General features: G+C 31.4%; 3 protein-coding genes across 13 annotated transcripts; 2 read left to right on the top strand and 1 right to left on the bottom strand.

The window, feature by feature from the left end:
* Window positions 1–246: 246 nt before the first annotated feature.
* Window positions 247–7875, top strand: LOC130798218 (transcription initiation factor TFIID subunit 4b-like). 11 transcript variants are annotated; one of them, XM_057661118.1, is made up of 15 exons: window positions 247–373; window positions 800–866; window positions 973–1072; window positions 1856–2406; window positions 2514–2609; window positions 2692–3300; window positions 4272–4390; window positions 4473–4560; window positions 4668–4803; window positions 4900–4955; window positions 5029–5085; window positions 5173–5310; window positions 5409–5477; window positions 5557–5815; window positions 6612–7874. In XM_057661118.1, exons 2-15 carry the CDS (start codon window positions 828–830, stop codon window positions 6785–6787), a joined length of 2493 nt encoding a protein of 830 aa, XP_057517101.1. In that variant the 5' UTR covers window positions 247–373; window positions 800–827; the 3' UTR covers window positions 6788–7874. The 11 variants fall into 11 exon arrangements, with proteins under 11 accessions (XP_057517101.1, XP_057517099.1, XP_057517091.1 ...); XM_057661116.1 differs by having other exon boundaries at window positions 247–309; window positions 5551–5815; window positions 6612–7873; XM_057661108.1 differs by having other exon boundaries at window positions 253–373; window positions 4473–4578; window positions 5551–5815.
* Window positions 7876–11660: 3785 nt separating this feature from the next.
* On the top strand, window positions 11661–12991 carry LOC130798626 (protein LIGHT-DEPENDENT SHORT HYPOCOTYLS 4-like). The gene has a single exon (XM_057661689.1). It carries the CDS (start codon window positions 11917–11919, stop codon window positions 12580–12582), a length of 666 nt encoding a protein of 221 aa, XP_057517672.1. The 5' UTR covers window positions 11661–11916; the 3' UTR covers window positions 12583–12991.
* A 2016-nt stretch (window positions 12992–15007) lies between these two features.
* On the bottom strand, window positions 15008–16178 carry LOC130798725 (uncharacterized). The gene is made up of 3 exons (XM_057661828.1): window positions 16065–16178; window positions 15517–15960; window positions 15008–15304 (listed from the first exon to the last, which is right to left on the bottom strand). The coding sequence occupies exons 1-3, from the start codon at window positions 16176–16178 to the stop codon at window positions 15008–15010; spliced, it is 855 nt and encodes a 284-aa protein (XP_057517811.1).
* Window positions 16179–18186: the final 2008 nt, after the last annotated feature.

Here is an 18186-nt window from a genome sequence, read left to right as displayed (position 1 = left end):
AATTGAAAAATGTAGAATATAATGAATTATGAATTAACTAATTTTATAATAAAATTTGAGAATTGAGTATATTACAATTGAAGTAAGTACCGTCTTTTATATAAAATTTCACTAACTCCTCTTCCAATTTACCGGTAATAAAAAAATAAAGAAAAATTAAAATTCAAAAACGTCAGGGTAAAATTGAAAATTTTTAAATTTTTAATTAAGTATATATACAGTGCCTTCTCTCACAAATACAAAATCGAGAGTCCCGTAAACAAAAGATCAAACTGCAGAGAAGGTTGAAAACTCCAAATCGCCATTAAGGTTGAGCTCCATTATCTCTTGTATTTTATTCAGCTATATTCTTCCCATGGTGTATTGGTAGTAGGTTTGTTTTCCTTTTCTCTCCTTTTGCTTTTGTCTATTTATGAACAATTTAGATAGAAAACATCAAAACATCAGGTTAATTATTCGCGCTCATTGCATCACATCCCTTTTCGCTCTTTGATTTATTTTCATGATTATTTTTTGGGCGAATTTCAATTCAAACTACTCAAAGAATCAATTCTTTGAGAGGTATGAATTTACGTTCTTTCTATAAAAAGTTATTTTTCCTGCTTTTGGCCCTCCGATTAAGTTGCAATTTTCAGGTTTGAGTTTTCTGTTAGCAATTTACCGTGTACATGTCTGGAAATTAATTTGTAAATAGAAATTTGTGATGTCTTCGTAATTTAGGTTTAACCCGATGAGAATTAATAGCTTTTTTTAATGTACTTAAATGGTGCATTGCATTTACATTTTTCTATTTTGATAGAAATTTTGGATTGAATATCGGTTTTGAAATGGATTCTTCTATAATAAAGCTTCTTGAAGAGGATGAGGTATTATTTCTCACTTTTGGCGCTAAATGTGCCAAAGTTTTTCACTTTCTTGGGTAAAATGTTGATAATTTCGAATCTCATCTATTGTGGGATGAATGAATTTTAGGATGAAACCATGCATTCTGGAGCAGATGTCGAGGCACTTACTGCTGTTTTAAACAGGGATATAAAAGGTGGTGTCGCCACTTCTCAGCCTGCTCATTCAGGTTTTACCAAGTTTTTTACCCTATATTTTTTGCTATCAATTTGAACTATGATATGTGGGAATATTGTCGGAAAATGATATGTTTTTGTTAGACTATGGCTTTGGCATTGCGTTGTTGTTTAATCCTGTCATTGATACTAATTCTAGTTTTTGACTTGCCTATGGAAACTTTCTAGTTTGATCAAAGTAACCAATAACGGCATTCTTGCTCATGAATTAGGATTCAGATGGGGAATTTGAGTTAAAAAAAGATGAATAGTACTGTTTGTGGATGCAATATACCTAGTTAAGTTTGATATTTGTTGTTTCATTAAATGCTACATCTTAATCATGATTTCCAGACTGAACAATAGGTTTTACTTTGCCTTCTTGTGGTAAATTACAGATCCTTGTTTTGTCACCTGTTTGCTCTTGTGACATATCTTCATATTTTCTTAAAATTATTTGCGGTTGAATACACCAACATTACATCACCTCAATATCACTAAAGTGGCTCTCATGTAGGCAAGATGAGGGAGAATCTAATGTATGCATCCTTACCCTTATAACAAAGAGGTTGTTTAGTGTTGTCCCTTGATTCCAACAGCCAAACACAAATTGCTACTTATCATAAATAAGAATCGCATATGATTTGATAAGCCATCTTATTGTAGTCCATAATAATCCTAAACCAAGCATCTGTGTATGAGTGACATCAGAAATATTCCTGATTCAATGTCTCTTCTGTTTATCTGTGACTGTATCAATTATCACATTTTTATGTATACTGTTGTGATGATTGCAGCATCCTCTCAAGACAACAATCAAACATCTAGTCAGACGTATTCACAGTGGCAGCCTTCTAGCGAAGAGCAAAACAATGGCAACCAGCCGCATCAGCAATGTTTAAGTAGTCAAGAGCAGCAGCAATCCTCTGAAGGGGAGATGAAGGAACACGAATCCAGCAAGGAGAATCCACAAAAAGTAAATGTCTCTCAGGCACCTCGTGGTTCTCTTCCGCAATTACAAAGGTCTGTGCAAATCGATGGTCAAGGACAACCAGCAGAACCTTACTCTGGGGAATTTCCCCAACCTTCAATGCTGATGCAACCACAGATTTCTGGATTAAATCATGTGCAGGTTCATGAACGAAACAGAGTACATAACCCAAGCAATGAATCTCAGCTCTCAAACATGCAGAGATCTGGTAATCGACCTGTTTCAGTGCCAGAGCAAAGTGTTGCACCTGCTAATCAGGGGAACCATGTATCTTTTGCCACTTTGCTTAAAATTATTGAATGCCAATTAGACAATGATAAAGCTATGCAACTTCGAAAGCTGTATGAAAAACTAAAGGTTTGCTTCTATGTTCTGCCTATAAAAGTTTGTTGATTTCCTGTGCTAGTCAATGCGGTGAAGATTTATTAGTTTCCTGATTTTAGGATTGTTTGCTTGATTACTAGAAAAATGAGATACCCAGAGATGGATTCGTCAGGCTTATGAAAGGCATTGTAGGGGGACAACTGCTGAATTGGGCTGTGCTCAAGTTGCAAGCAAAGGTATTTAGATTTTAGACTTTTGACTTTTTTTATAGATAAGCTTCTTTATTGTGTTTGAGGACCTAATTAATTTCTGGTGCAGTCGCATAACTTTAATCAGCAACGACGCCTAAGACCTCCTACTGGCACTGCACCCCAAGTCTCTGATCCTTATTCATTTGGACAGCTTCATCAGAAGAATCTTAGTACTTCTACCATGACACGACCTCCTGCTTCAAAAATGCATAGGTATGACACCCAAGCTAGGCAAGGTCATCAAGGATTTGGTTCTGCTCATGGAGATAGTACAAGCGAGGCTATGAATGTGATGAATACTCCCAAAGTTGAGAAGCAGAATGTCTTTAATGATACCAAAAGAATTCCTGGCGTAGCCATTGCCAACATGCCCACTCCAATTCAGCACGGTTCCGTGCCTTGGCAAGTAAGTAAAGAGCAGGAAAATGGTGCTTCATCGAACATGAGTTATGTGAAGCAAGAGCCTTTTGAGCAGGCTCTTGACAAGAAATCAAAGCCTCAAATCTCTTCAGCTCAGGGGCCTTCTTTTCCTGTTGCTGTAGAATCACTTCCAATACCTTCCTCCAACGATGAAGTTTTAGAGACACATAACTTTGGAAATTCCCTTCCATCTAAGAGAACTGCAACTGTGGCAACCTCCACTTCTGTTTCATCTCATATGGATACCGATATTCAGGTATCTTTTTGTCATCTGTGTTTCAAAATAGATTTGTTAGTATCAGGCCTAAATTAGTGTCATATGCTTCTGTTTATAAAAAGTTTATGCATATACCTCTTGTAATGCACAGAGGTAGACATTTTTTTGGATCTACGTAGAGGTTAACAATTATGTCCATTATTTTGATGGAGCCAAAGATTTATAGTTCCTTGGTTTCGGATTATAATGGACTTAAGTAAAGTGGCTCATTAAATCATGTGTACTTTTTATGTGAAGTTGCACATGACGTTTGCTATCAAGAATCAATCAAAAACAATCTTTGTTAGTTTATCATTAACAAGGGTAAGGTTGCGTACTCCCTCCAAACCCCACCCTAGCCCCTAGGTGGGATCTACTTAATGGTGTTGGGTTAATTTAATGTTGTTGTATAGAGGTCAAGAATTGAGAGTGGTTAACATGAAAAAATGAGTATGCATCTGCACCCATGACGTGGCTCTCTCAAGGTTGGAGTTGAATTTTACGGACAAAAGCTTGTGGTTGGTGTAAAAGCGAGTGGAAGAGAGAGATAAAGAGGGAATTGATGTGGCAGCCTTCCAAATTAGGTAAAGGGAAAAACTTATCGGAACAAACTCCTAGTGGTTTTCTCGCCTAATTGCTAGTAATCTTCCTTACTCCAGTGGGTTTTTTTCCTTGCTCAGAACCCTCTTTTATTTTGAGCTTTCTTTTAATGATAGCAATGAACTAGCTACAAAACAGAGCCGTTAATTGACTCAATGAGCTTATTTTTGCGTATATGTCTGATTTCACTACATCTGCATCTGATTTCTAATCTTATTATATTGACTCTGTTCTCCTGTGGAACAGTATTGCCTTCCTGACTTAATATTCTCTCTCTCTTTTGGCTTATGCTTGCCTTTAATATGTCAGATGCTCATCCTCTTGGTGATTAATTAAGTAAAGCTCTTGCTTTCTGTAATTTTGTCTCTCAGAGTATTTCTACAACTGCTTTTGGTGGGATCGGGAACAACTCCAAGGCATCTTCTAAAAAGACATCTACTGGTCAGAAGAAGCCTCTTGATGCAATTGCATCTTCACCACCTCTTCCCAGGTGACCTTTTGTCCCAAGAGCAGTTTTTCAGTTATGGCATGTCTATTAATTTAAAATTTATGTTGACCTCGTGACCTTGCAGTAAGAAGCAGAAGGTTTCCGGTATCTTTTCTGATCAAAGCATTGAACATCTTAATGATGTTACTGCTGTTAGCGGGGTTGATCTAAGGGTTTGCTGCTTATTTCCTGTGCTATTTCTTATTCCAGCTACCGTAGTTGAACCGGGAACTTTCTAGTCTTTAAATAAATAAATAAATCCATTGGCCGTTTGTAATAGGAAGAGGAGGAGCAGCTATTTTCTGGTCCTAAGGATGAAAATAGGGTATCAGAAGCATCACGTAAAGCTGTTAAAGAAGAAGAAGACAGATTGATTCTGCAGAAGGTTCCTCTTCAGAAAAAGTTGGTGAAAATAAGTTAATATCAAATATCCTTACAAGTCTTCTGTAACTTTGTTAAAATTATAGATTAAATTTTGTTCTGTTTTTCATCTTTTTAACTTTGTGCTGCAGTGGCAAACTATGGGTTGAAGAACTTGAGCAATGATGTCGAGCGGTGCCTCTCATTAGTAAGATTTTAAGTTGTCAGTTTTATCTCTCTTTTTGATTGCTTTTAGTTTCCTTAAAACATTTTTTCTTTAGTGTGTAGAGGAAAGAATGCGTGGCTTGATAAGCAGTTTGATCGAAGTTTCCAAACAGGTATTGTTTCTCTCATCTCATCTCCTTTTCGTTGGGAGTATTTACTGTGTGTTTCCTTGCTGATTTATAAACTCCGGGTTACTACAGCGCGTTGATTCTGAAAAGTCCAGACACAATATCGTTGTTACTTCTGATGTTCGAGAACAAATTTTGGCTATTAACCAAAAATTCAGAGAACTGGAAAAGAAACAAACTGAAGCTGAGAAAGTTCAGAAACAAAATGAAGTGTGCATCTTCTTTGCTGAGTAAAGATTTACTTTTACCCCATGAAGTATATTGTTTATTTATTTTACTTTGTGTTTTCTGTTTTGATGTGGTTATAGCAGCCTGAAAGCAGTGCTGTAGTTGATGTCGACAAGGAGAAAGATGAACGGCGTGCAAAGTCGCAGAAGGTAAAACTGATTATAAATATATGCTTACCGCTGAAGAGTTTTTTTGAGTCATGCATAATTCTCTTCTGATTAGATGCAGGTGAACAAAGAGGAGGATGAGAAAATGCGCTTTACAGCAACAAATTTAGCTGCACGAGCTGCTTTTGGAGGGGATGACATGCTATCGAAATGGCAGCTTATGGCACAAGCTCGTCAAAAGCGTGAAGAGGGACCTGAAATCGCATCTAGTTCTCAGGCCAGTAAAGATGCAAGTAATAGACAAGTTGCAAACTCTGCTGGGAGTGCAAAGGGAACACAAGGAACTGGAAAAAATCCGTCAGCAGGTCGTCCTGCATATGGTAACTCCATTGTTGCTTATTTCTTAAAAAGCTTACAACATTAGTACGAAAATTTAATTCTAAAAATCCCACTTTTAGATGGCTGGCCTTTAATAATCACACCTTTTCATTTATCCTAGAAACATTTGCATCATTTTTTCCTTTAAATGACTTTGTGACTTGTAAAGGTCAGGTTTTTTAACGACAAATTGATGCCAAAGTCTTTTAAAAGAAAATATAATGTAGAGGTTGGATCTTTATAGGATATAAGAAAGATGCGAATGTTGAAAGTTGATCACCTAAAGGGGATTTCTAGAAGTAAATTTTTTTTGGGTTGTGTTTGGGAATAAATATTTCATTTCAGATTATAGATTTATAAATGAAGAATTTGAGAATTTATTCTCAATTTCTCAACTTTAGCTAATTTTAAAACAATGTTGAAATTTACTTAAATCCAAATTTAATAATTTTTTGATTTGTCAATCACTAATTTTGAGTCAATTCTACAATTTCAAATGAAATTAGTGTTCCCAAACGTAGCATTCATTTCCAAATGCTCAATTGACCCAAATTCAGAATTTGGAAAAATGGGAAATTGGGTCAATTTCATAGGATTCCAATGACAACGTAAAATGAGCCAACTTTAAATTTTGAAATTTGTAAGTAAACATGTGTTATTTACAATTCAAGAATTTGAATATAAAAAATGAATTTCAAGTTGCCGACACTACATGAGTGTTATAAAAATTCTCCAATCTTGCACCTGGAATTCTTCTCTCTTCGTTGTTTTGCTCACGGTTGTCATCTCTATCCATAGTTTCTGGAGGAGCAAGACAAAGTGGAAGAATTCAAGTACCCAGAGTAGCTCCTTGTATAACTGTGAAGGATGTCATTACTGTCCTGGAAAGAGAACCTCAAATGGCAAAGTCTTCTATAATTTACAAACTCTACAATAGAGTCCATGCTGATCCTACAACTGTGAAGATCTCGTAGCTTCACGATATCTTCCTGTTGGAGCTACATCCATGTTAGTGATCTAATTCATGTTCATCGTTGGTCGTTCAAGATTTCTGCTTCACACACTAATAACTGTAGATTAAGGTAGTTTGTTTTATACTTACCTTTTTATTTCGATAGCCATATAAGCCTTTAGTATCTCATAGCTCAGAAGAATTTACCTTTACAAGTTGTTTAAGGAAATCATAGCAGCAGTAATCTCGATAGAAGCATAATGGAGTACTCATTCTGTAAGATAGCTTAATGTTACCCGCCTTACGGCCACAGGACTAGATGAGTTTATACCCTTAGTAGTTTAGTGTGGTACCTTGGAGAGTTTTAATTTGCAATAAATATCGAAGATCAATCAATTCTTTACACCAATTGGTGTTGAAACTTAGAATTAGTTATTTGTGACGATTTTTTTCTGTAGAATTTTTGTTTGCAATGAATAGCCAAAGATCAACCAATACATGTTGTGGAATATCATGTAATGTATAAGCCTTTTGTCTAGAAGATTTTTTTTGATTTGTTGTTTGTATTCGGCTGAACCTACTTGCAACAGGCCTGTTCGTGTTAAAATTTAAATGGGCCAGGGTGGGACAGCTCATGTCAAATTTGAATGGGCTGCAGCAGGTCAAAGCCCATTTAAATTTGACCCACTATGACCCTTTTTTAAGGTTTATATAATAGTTTTTTATTCTACTTTTTGGCCCGTTGTGTCAACCAATCTATGTATATATAATAATATCATATTAAAATATTTAAAAAAAAAAGTGATTTTTTTTTTTTTGCAACCAATTCCTATAATAATTTGACCGGCCTGACCCTTTATACCAAGGCCCGTTAATGGCCAACCTGTCAGTGATCCGGCCCACTAATGACCCGTTAAAATGTGACTCTATCATTGACCCGTTAGATCAACCCGCCTTGTTGAACACCTCTACTGCCCGCATCTTCATTTCATGGTCCATTGTTATATAATTCACAAATCTCAACTGCTTCGTCAATTTTGATAAATCGCAAATTTTAAAAACTGTTACAATGGCTTAGTTCTTATCCGGGCTTTTGAACAAAGATAATCTGATGTTTTTTTTTTTCAAGATGAAGTATTATCTGTCATATTGAATAAAAGAATGGAAAAAAAAAAAGAATTAGAAAGTGCATGGTATTTGGTAGATCTCTCATGTCCTAATCGATTAAGACTAAGTTTAATAAAGAGGAAATGTTATTTATTTGTGGTGATTGAGAAGGGCAATACATAAAAATTCGCTACTTTAAGGCTGTTATTTCAATTCAACAATTTAATGGCCCTCTCATTTCTCATTGTTTTAAGGGGGTTAGGCATGTGATCTTGTCATGCAATCAACTCGCATGCTATTATTATTTGTCTCTTGGACTTTTAGGAAATTTTATCCTTACTTTTTTGATATAAATTGGAAAAATTGTACATAACAGATTGTATTTTAGACAAAAGTAGTTTTTCAGGTAGAATTTAAGTATTGTAGTAAATTGAAAAACTTTCAGCTTAGTTTTCATTCAATCAGTTTTTATCTGTTAGTGATCTAAACATCAGGCCACTTGCTGATCGATATGTTTGTACACTTGATCTGCTTTTTTGAGGTAGTTGTACACACATACCACCCTAGTCTAACGTGATTATACACTTGAAAGCACACGTAACAACCATTTTAGTAGGTGGTCTGATATTCAATAAAAATTTATATATTTATAAAACTAAAAATATTTAAGATTTTGTAGTATTTCGGTACTAATTTTAACTTCTTTCATTTTATAAAAGTTTACAATATCAATGTGAATCCACTATCCAGTAGAAAGATAATGGAGTACTTGAATATATTTGTATAAGAGCATAGATATGTTGTCAACATGTATATAGGAAAGACTTGACAAAAACTTTTTTAGCATTTTTATTTTTAAATACAGTGAAAATAATTTGAAAAATATTATTGTAAAAAATAAATTCGAATGGGTTGGGAGGGTGGGTTTTTGGGGTCAAAGGGTCAAACTCCTTATTGTGAACAACAGAATAACTTTGACCTATTGATTTAGAAACCCACGTCTCCAGCCCATTCGGGTTCAAATCGGCCAATCTGTAACAATAATTTTTCTAAAAGTTTAAATTCCAATTTACTTTCACTCGAAACTTATTTTTAGTTAAAGGAAGACTAAAAAATGCTTAGAATTAATTAAAATAAGCAATTCATAAAAAAAAAAAAAAAGCCGATACAAGTTGATATGTTTTTTGTTGCTTTCTAGCTCCCTAATCTTGCTTCTAAGTTAGTAATCGCTTATATTAGTCATTTTTTTTTTGAATAAAGTCATCTTCTCATTTTAGTTCACGATAATTTTTTCTAATTTGTTAAGTCTTTATATTGTCCGTTAGCTTCTCTTATCCAGGTCTTGTTCAAGATAGAATACTAGATTCATGATGATTGATTATAGGTGGATAAACTTGATGTATTACTAAAATTTTATCCTAATCTTACTAAAACAGATTGCACCATAAATTTAATGTAAGATTTCCGCCTAATATAAATAATTAATATACTATTATGATCTGCCATTAATAATCTTCATTCAGTTTTAAACAATATTTTTAATTATTTTTGAATGCAAAAATTTTATTATCCAATTACTTCAGTTTGTGAAGCACTTTGAATTTTATCTTAATATATAAATATATACTAAGTTTTTTTTAAGGTAGGTTTTACAAGGTCAATGAATGGAATTAATTATAAGTATGCAAAAATTTTGTAAATTACAAAATTTTTGCATACTTTTAATTAATTCCATTCATTGACCTTGTAAAACCTACCTTCAAAAAACAAAACGTTAGTATATATTTATATATTTCAACATTTTTTGCCTAACGAAAAGTTAAGTTAGGACCACTTGAAATCTTAAAACTCATGAAACATGTTGATTGTTTTCCTAATGCATGATTGTTTACAAGATATTATTGACCATCCTTGTGACAGTATCAAGTGCCGAAAGAAGTTTTTTAAAGTTGAAATTGATCAAAACTTACTTACGTAATTCTATGTCTCAAGATCGGCTTAATAGGCTTGCTATGGTGTTGATTGAGAATGATTTGTTGGATAAAATTTCTTATGAGAATTTGATCAATGAATTTGCTTCAAGGAATGCTCGAAGGACTAAATTTTTCAAGTGTTTGTTATGTAATTTTGGTGACTTTATATAAGTATTCGAATCATTTTTGACATTTGGCTTAAAAAAAACCATGAAAAATTTTGTCAATGGGTTATTCACAATATATATTACTATTGTTCAGAGACCCTTTTTTTATTTTCGCTCTGGGCCCCAATATTCTCAAAGATGACACTGTTTTATAATACATTTGAAATTATGGAAATATTAACTCTTCATTCATACTTATATCGTAATTTATAAATACTACAAAAAAATACACATATGAAAATAACAAGTGTTACAAATCGATGAAATTATCTAGTCAATGTTATTTTACACATCCAATATATGCATAAATGATATAGATAATTTTAAAGTGTTCTACACTTAATACATGAATGTCACAAATATCTAATACTCCCTCTTGTTCACTGGGGACTTCTCATTTGGTGTTTACACGTTTTGTCAATAAATAAATAAATAAATAAATAAATATATATATATATATATATATATATATATATATATATATATATGTATATATATATATATATATGTATATATATATATATATATGTATATATATATATATATGTATATATATATATATGTATATATATATATATATATGTATATATATATATATATATATATATATATATATATATATATATATATATATATATATATGTATGTATATATATATATATGTGTATATATATATATATATATATATATATATATATATATATATATATATATATATATATATATATATATATGTATATATATATATATATATATATATATATATATATATATATGTATATATATATATGTGTATATATATATATGTGTATATATATATATATATATATATATGTATATATATATATGTATATATATATATATGTATATATATATATATATATGTATATATATATATATATATATATATATATATATATATATATATATATATATATATATATATATATATATATATATATATATATATATATATATATATATATATATATATATATATGTATATATTTCAAATTTTATTTAATAAAAATTTATAAAATATTAATGTTAATAAAATTTGTATTAAGACAGATAAAACAAGATATAATTTGACTATGTTTTAACATATAGATTGAGGATAAAATACAAGTTAATATACAACTAATCGATAAATAGTACCCCCTCCTATTTTACTATAAGTCCATTTGATTTTGTATATTTGCCAATGCACATATTCAATCGTAAATATCTTAAAGTGTGTTTAATTAAAAATTATAAATGTTGATTTTAATGAAATTTACATTGCAAAAAATCAAATAAAATTCACTTGACTCTGTTTTAGCTCATAGCTTAAGAATAAAAGACAAATTAAAAGTGATCGATAAATAGCATCAAAAAATCAAATTGAACAATAACAACAAATTGGAAGAAGTATAAAATACCGAATAGGACAATAACGTACAGTAAATATGAGAGAGTATGATAGAGTATAATAGAGTAATAAAACGAAGTTTATAAGGAAATCCTTGACAAGGGGGAAAATTTCAATGTCTTTCAATGTAGGCTATTTAGAAGTATAGAACTCTTGACAAACACACAAATACTACAAAATGACAAATAAAACTCACACTAATGACTACACCATTTCCATTCACTAATCCATCCTCTTCTTTTTATCATACTTCTTGTGTACTTGTAATAAGCAATTAGCATTTCATCCTTAAATCAACCACACAACACATATCTAATCTCCTTCCCTCTTCAATTATTTAAACTCCCCCACTTTCCAACCCAAAAATTCTCTACCACCTCCCATAACACACTATCCTTAACTTTTCTCTCCCTCTCTAGATAGTGATCTCTTCCTTCCAAACACAACCCTAATTTTAATATTAAACAAACCCCAAAAAAAATTATATAAAAACATGGATAATCATCATCATCATCATCAAATTCCTTCATCAATGATCCTCTTTTCTTCATCAACTACTAGTAATAATACTAATACTAATATAACAACTTCATCATCTTCTTCTTCTCCTTCACCTTCTTCCCCTTCGGGTTCGGGTTCTGGGTCGGGTCCAACTACTCCTACAACATCTAGTAGGTACGAGAATCAAAAAAGAAGGGACTGGAACACCTTCGGACAATATCTAAAAAATCACCGCCCACCACTTGCTCTTAACCGTTGTAGTGGGGCCCATGTCCTTGAATTCCTCCGTTATTTAGACCAGTTTGGAAAAACTAAGGTCCATACCCATCTTTGTCCCTTTTACGGGCACCCGAACCCGCCTGCTCCATGCCCATGCCCGCTTCGTCAAGCGTGGGGATCTCTTGATGCTTTAATCGGACGGTTAAGAGCTGCTTTCGAGGAAAATGGTGGTAAACCCGAAATGAACCCCTTTGGAGCCCGTGCTGTAAGGCTTTACCTTAGAGAAGTTAGAGATTCTCAGTCTAAAGCTAGAGGGATTAGCTATGAGAAGAAGAAACGTAAACGGATCCCACCAAATAATAATAATCCGGGTTCAAATCCGGGTACGAATAATCAGATCGGGTCGATCTCGATGCTACCACCATCAGGTGCTAGTTGATGATGATGATGATGATCAGTAAGATATTTAAGCTATGTGTGTGAATAGATCATGTTTCTTTTATTATGATGATCATGTGATGGTTTTCCTAGGTTTATTTTCTAGGGTTAAGTTTATTAGCAGTAGAAGTATTATTTATGTTATGGTGCTATTTATGCTATTGTCACTTTTTAAAATGTTAAAAAAAATGAAATGAAATTTTTTAACATTTCATGAGCTTGTGGCCGAGGGTCTTATTGTTCGCAACTTTCATTTTATATGGTATAAGGGTATGTATGGTCTATATGCAATCGCTCATAAATCTATGAGCAGGATATATTGAGTATGATGATGATTTTGATGAACTTTGATTATGTAGAAGAAATAAATGTAAAAAATGGTGGAATATTAAAAAAATTAATTAATTTGAGTTTGATATATTCTTTGTTGCTAATGGAAGTATAATTCTATATAGATGAAAAATAATGTTGATTAGGTGATTGTCTTTAATAAGAATCTTTAAGATTAATTTTTTTTTTGAATGTATTTTCAACTATTTTTGTGATTAAATATATTAATTAACTTTTTAAAGTAGGAATTAATCTAGAGAATCTAAAGTACTAAAAACACTATTAAGTAATTGTAGTATTATTAGTTAGTACAAAGAATGATAAACTTGAGAAAATCTTTTAAATCAAATATATAATTGTCTTTTGACTGTAATTTCAAAAATAAAGTTCAAAATCTAAGCTTTGAATTCTTTGATAAAGGGAGAAAATAATAATATGAAAGACAGGATGATGACTCCAACACTGCAAGCTTATTACTTTCACATATACTACTATTATTATTAGGGTTTTTTTTTTTTTTTTTTAATTTGGATAGTTTTTCTATGAGGTATTATAAGCTTATTATTTCAATATTGTGAAGAGGTATTATTAATTGGTAAATTTAATTTAAGCTTAATCTACCTAGCTTAGGTCAACTAATGAGGAATTGCGAAAGTGACATTTTGTTCTTTTAAGCATTTCCAAAATTTTAGAGAGCTTACCTATCAAAAAAATAATTTAGAGAGTTTTCACATTTTTGAAAAATCAAATAAGATGTTTTATATAATTTTAAAATTAAAGCTTTATATTTGATTATAATTATGTTTCATGTATAAACTAAAATTCACTGAGTTTGTGTTTGGAGAAAAGCAATTTATTTTTAAATTATAAATTTTAATTATGAAATTATAAATAAACTAAAATTTTATAATAAAAAAGTTTATAAAGTCATTATCAAATTTACAACTTTAAATATTTTTAAAACAAGGCAGAAATTGGCTGAAGTTCAAATTTAAATATTTTTATTTGCTAAACTAACACTAAATTTAAACCAATTTTATTGATTTTTAAATGGAAAAATTGACATTAATAATCCAACCTTTTACTCATCTGCTATGAATAATCTCACCTTTGTATTATTTTCTTATAATCTAACCTTTTTCATACATTAGCCCCCAACATACCCAATTACTACTGATAGATACGAATAGCATATAATGTCAGCAAATTAAAACAACAGTTAGATTATTCATAACGAACTAAGACAAACGTTAATAAATTATTAGAAAATAATTTAAAGATGGGATTATTTAGGGCAGACAAGCAAAATGATGGATTATTAATGTCAATTTTTTTTAAGTAAAATTATCATTCTCAAACATAGTATAATAACATATACACTCTCTAAAGCTCTCATTTTGAGAAAAAAAAATCTTCAGCAAGATTATTAGGACACTTCTATATGCTGTATAATAGATGGCTTATCTTTTACCACCTTGTCAAAAATAATATGTTTATATTTATTTTAAAACAGTATCAAAACAACAAAACCCTATTCCTTATCTACATTATAACTTATAAGTATATATTCAACCATCAACCATATTTTGTACATGTACTATGAAATAAATAGTAAAAACATTGTGCAATTTTATTAGATGAATGTGAGTGAAAAAGACATGCATGATTAGTCCTATTAAGGACTTCCTATAAAAAAAACTATTAATTTACTTATTTTTAAGTGCGTGTAAAACTATACTTAATTGTCCTAGTCAAATAAGCGATCATATTTGTTGAGTCGTCGTCGTCATCATACCCAGTGTATCCTGCTTATAAATAATTATGGTCAGAATCTGGGGAGGGAAGATAGATGGCATCTCATACCCATATAGAAGAATGCGTTCAAAGAGTCCCTCGGCTCAATAAGGGTCTTCAAAGAGAGAGGAACCTGCAACTATCCGAAAGCCTGCAACTTACACCCACGTTAGCCATGAATAGTAATCAACTAACTAGATATATAAAATAAATAGAATACGTACAAATAACTAAAAAACGATAATGGTAAGAGAGGTGGTAAAGGGCGATAAGTAGAGGTAAAGAACAGTAACAAACGATGGTTAAGAGGGACATGTCAAGTAATCTAAGACATAAATAAGGCGCCGCCAACTGGCCCTATCCATAGTCAGGTCCTTAGAGAGGTGAAGTTCGTGCAGGTTACTTTTAATCTGCTCCTCCCACGTTCTCCTAAGTCTTTCCCGGCTTCTCTTGCCCTCCACTATGGTGTATTCGATCCTTCTTACGGGGATGCCATGGGTCTTTCTCTCCACATGGCCAAACCATCTCAACCTGTTCTTCTGCATCTTTGCAGAGAGAGGTGCAACCCTAACTTCTCCCTGAACTCGTGGTTTCTTATCCTATACATCATAGTTTTACCACACATCTACCTCAACATACGCATTTCTGTTACTTTGATCCTCTGTTCGAAAACCTTCTTTACGGGCCAACATTCTGTTTAGTACAATAGAGCCGGCCTAGTTGCAACGCAATAAAATTTACCCTTTAGTTTACCAGGGAATTTTTTATCACAAAGCATCCCGGTCGCTGCTCGTCACTTAAGCAATCCCGCCTGTATACGATTAGAAACGTCTCCATTAATCTCCCCATTACTCTGAATCACTGATTCCAAATATTTGAACTTTGACGTACATGCAACAACTTCTCTCCTTATGGTCACCTCTGGCTTCCCTATCGATTCTGTCCCACTGAAGTCGCATTGCAAGTATTCTATCTTCATACGGCTTATGTGCAACCTCTTACCCTCCAAGGCTTCTCTCCACTCTTCCAATTTACTGTTAGCCTCCTCCTCAGTTTCTGCGGCCAAAACAATGTCGTCAGCGAAAAACATGCACCATGGTACTGTGTCCCTGATGGATTTATAGATTTGATCTATAATGACCGTAAAAATGAAAGGAATAAATGCTGGTCCCTGATGTAGGCCCACTCTAATTGTGAAAGTCTCTATAATATTCACCGGTGTTTGAATGTTAGTCGAAACTCTGTCATATATGTCCTGTATTACCTCAATGTACCTTAGTAAAATATCTCTATTCTTGAGGCTATCCCAACAATACTTCGTGGTTTACTATCATACGCTTTCTCCAGGTCAATGAATACTAGATGCAAATTCTTCTTTCGGTCCCTATACTTTTCCATCAGTCTCCTCAAAAGATGAATCGCCTTGGTGGTTGATCTTCCCGGCATGAATCCAAACTGGTTCTCTTTAATCATAATTGTTGAGTGCTAAACACTATGTAATAAATACCCAATAGCCAAATAAACCCTTTATTTAATTTTTAACATTTAGACTTCTATTTTTTACATTTAATTCAATATGTTATTTTAACACTTACATTTTAAGATGAGTTTCATACATTTCATAAGTTAGAGTTTATATACCATGTAATTCAAAGACTCTTATATATTAGAATCGTATAATGCTTTTTCATACCGACAAAATGTAGGAAGATAAAAGAGATCAATGATTTACATTTTGCTTGAGGTTTTCTTTCAAATTATTAACATACAAGGTTTGATCAAATAAATACTTTTAAACTACTGTAGGAGTAGTCCACTCGATGATCAGCTGCAAAAAAAAAAAAAAAAAAAAAAAAGCAAAGTCCGGTAAAAAGAGTATTGATAAAAGTAATGGAGTAACTAAAAATGAGTTAAGTTGGTGTATGTGGTATGAATATTGAATAGTAATAATGTCAGGAATGCATAATATTTTTCAGTGTATATAGTAATAGTATGTCCACTCACATTCTGGTATTTGTCCACTGGGTGCTCGTAAACTAATTGTATGATCCTTATTTTCAAAGACCAAACTTGTTTTTCTTATTTGTTCGATTCCATTATACTTATTATATTGGACTTTGTATGCAATTTAATGTGTTATTTTGTTCATTTATATGTCGAATTATACACATATAAAAATATAAAAAGTTAATATTATGAAAGTGTACAATTAGACGATTCAAACAAGATCCCACTTGACTATATTTTTACTTACATATTAGCCACAATATATAAAATAAGCTTGAACGATGAATAATGCTCAAATCCGAAATGTAGCAAGTATTTCAGAACGGAGGAAGTATTAGTTTTTCCATTTCATGATACTTACTATATTTGATTTTTTTACGCAATTTAATGTATTATTTTGGTTATTAATTTATATGTTGAATTATACACATATAAACATTATAAAAAGTTAATATTATGAAAGTATACAGTTAAACGATTCAAACAAAATCTTATTTAACTATATTTTTACTTACCATATTAGCCGCAAATATAAAATAAGTGTAACAATATAAATAAATTGTTAATCAAAAAGTAGCAACATTATTTTTAACATAATAAATGAATGCGTAGACTGTAGGCAGAGTAAATCTGGAGTAACATATACTCCTATTGCTAGTAGATTTGTAGATAAACTTTGGTGACTCTGTGAGATCTGTGTCTGTAAATTGTATTAATACTTGAGATTTTAAGTTACCTTACGTACAAGTATCTACTTATAACCAAGCATGGGCTACATAAATTTCCACCCCCAAAATCGTGGTTTACAGACCTGTCATTAAAAGTGATGATCAGTTGTTTAACATTTAATAATTTAACTTAATTAGTCGGTTTATTTTACTCTATTGATTACATTTGACTATTTTTATATATTTTTCTAGTATAAATTGAGTTTTAATATCAATAAATATACTTTATAAAAACAAATATATATATATATATATATATATATATATATATATATATATATATTAAAATTTTATATCAATATGAGTCTAACAAGATCCAAATATATATATTTAACTATTTTATTTATATCCATGAAAAATTACATTTAAAATTTCTTCCTTTATGTATAAAATATTCCATAGGTAAGTAACAATATGAAATAAAGGGAGTAATAATTATTTGTATGATAATCTAGCCGACAATTTCTTTATGATTGGATAATTATGTCCACTAATCTTCATTGGATTTTGTAATTACTGTTAGGTTAATTATTTATTTACCAACTAATAATTATATGCTTTAAAAGGTATAATAATAACGGGAATGGTCTTTAACTGGCATTGGTGGAGCTGAAGAAAATGCTTAATCAAGAACTTTTTTTCTCTTCCTTTTAAAGATTCCAAGACAATCATCACTTTATAGATGATTTTAAAAGTAATCCTATTCCTTAAAAAATTACTTCAATGGTAATCTTGGGATATTAACA

The sequence above is a fragment of the Amaranthus tricolor genome, chromosome 13, assembly GCF_026212465.1.
Source record: "Amaranthus tricolor cultivar Red isolate AtriRed21 chromosome 13, ASM2621246v1, whole genome shotgun sequence".
Classification (NCBI taxonomy): domain Eukaryota; kingdom Viridiplantae; phylum Streptophyta; class Magnoliopsida; order Caryophyllales; family Amaranthaceae; genus Amaranthus; species Amaranthus tricolor.
The sequence above is the reverse complement of the archived record's forward strand: the minus strand, read 5'-3'. Positions and strand labels throughout refer to the sequence as shown.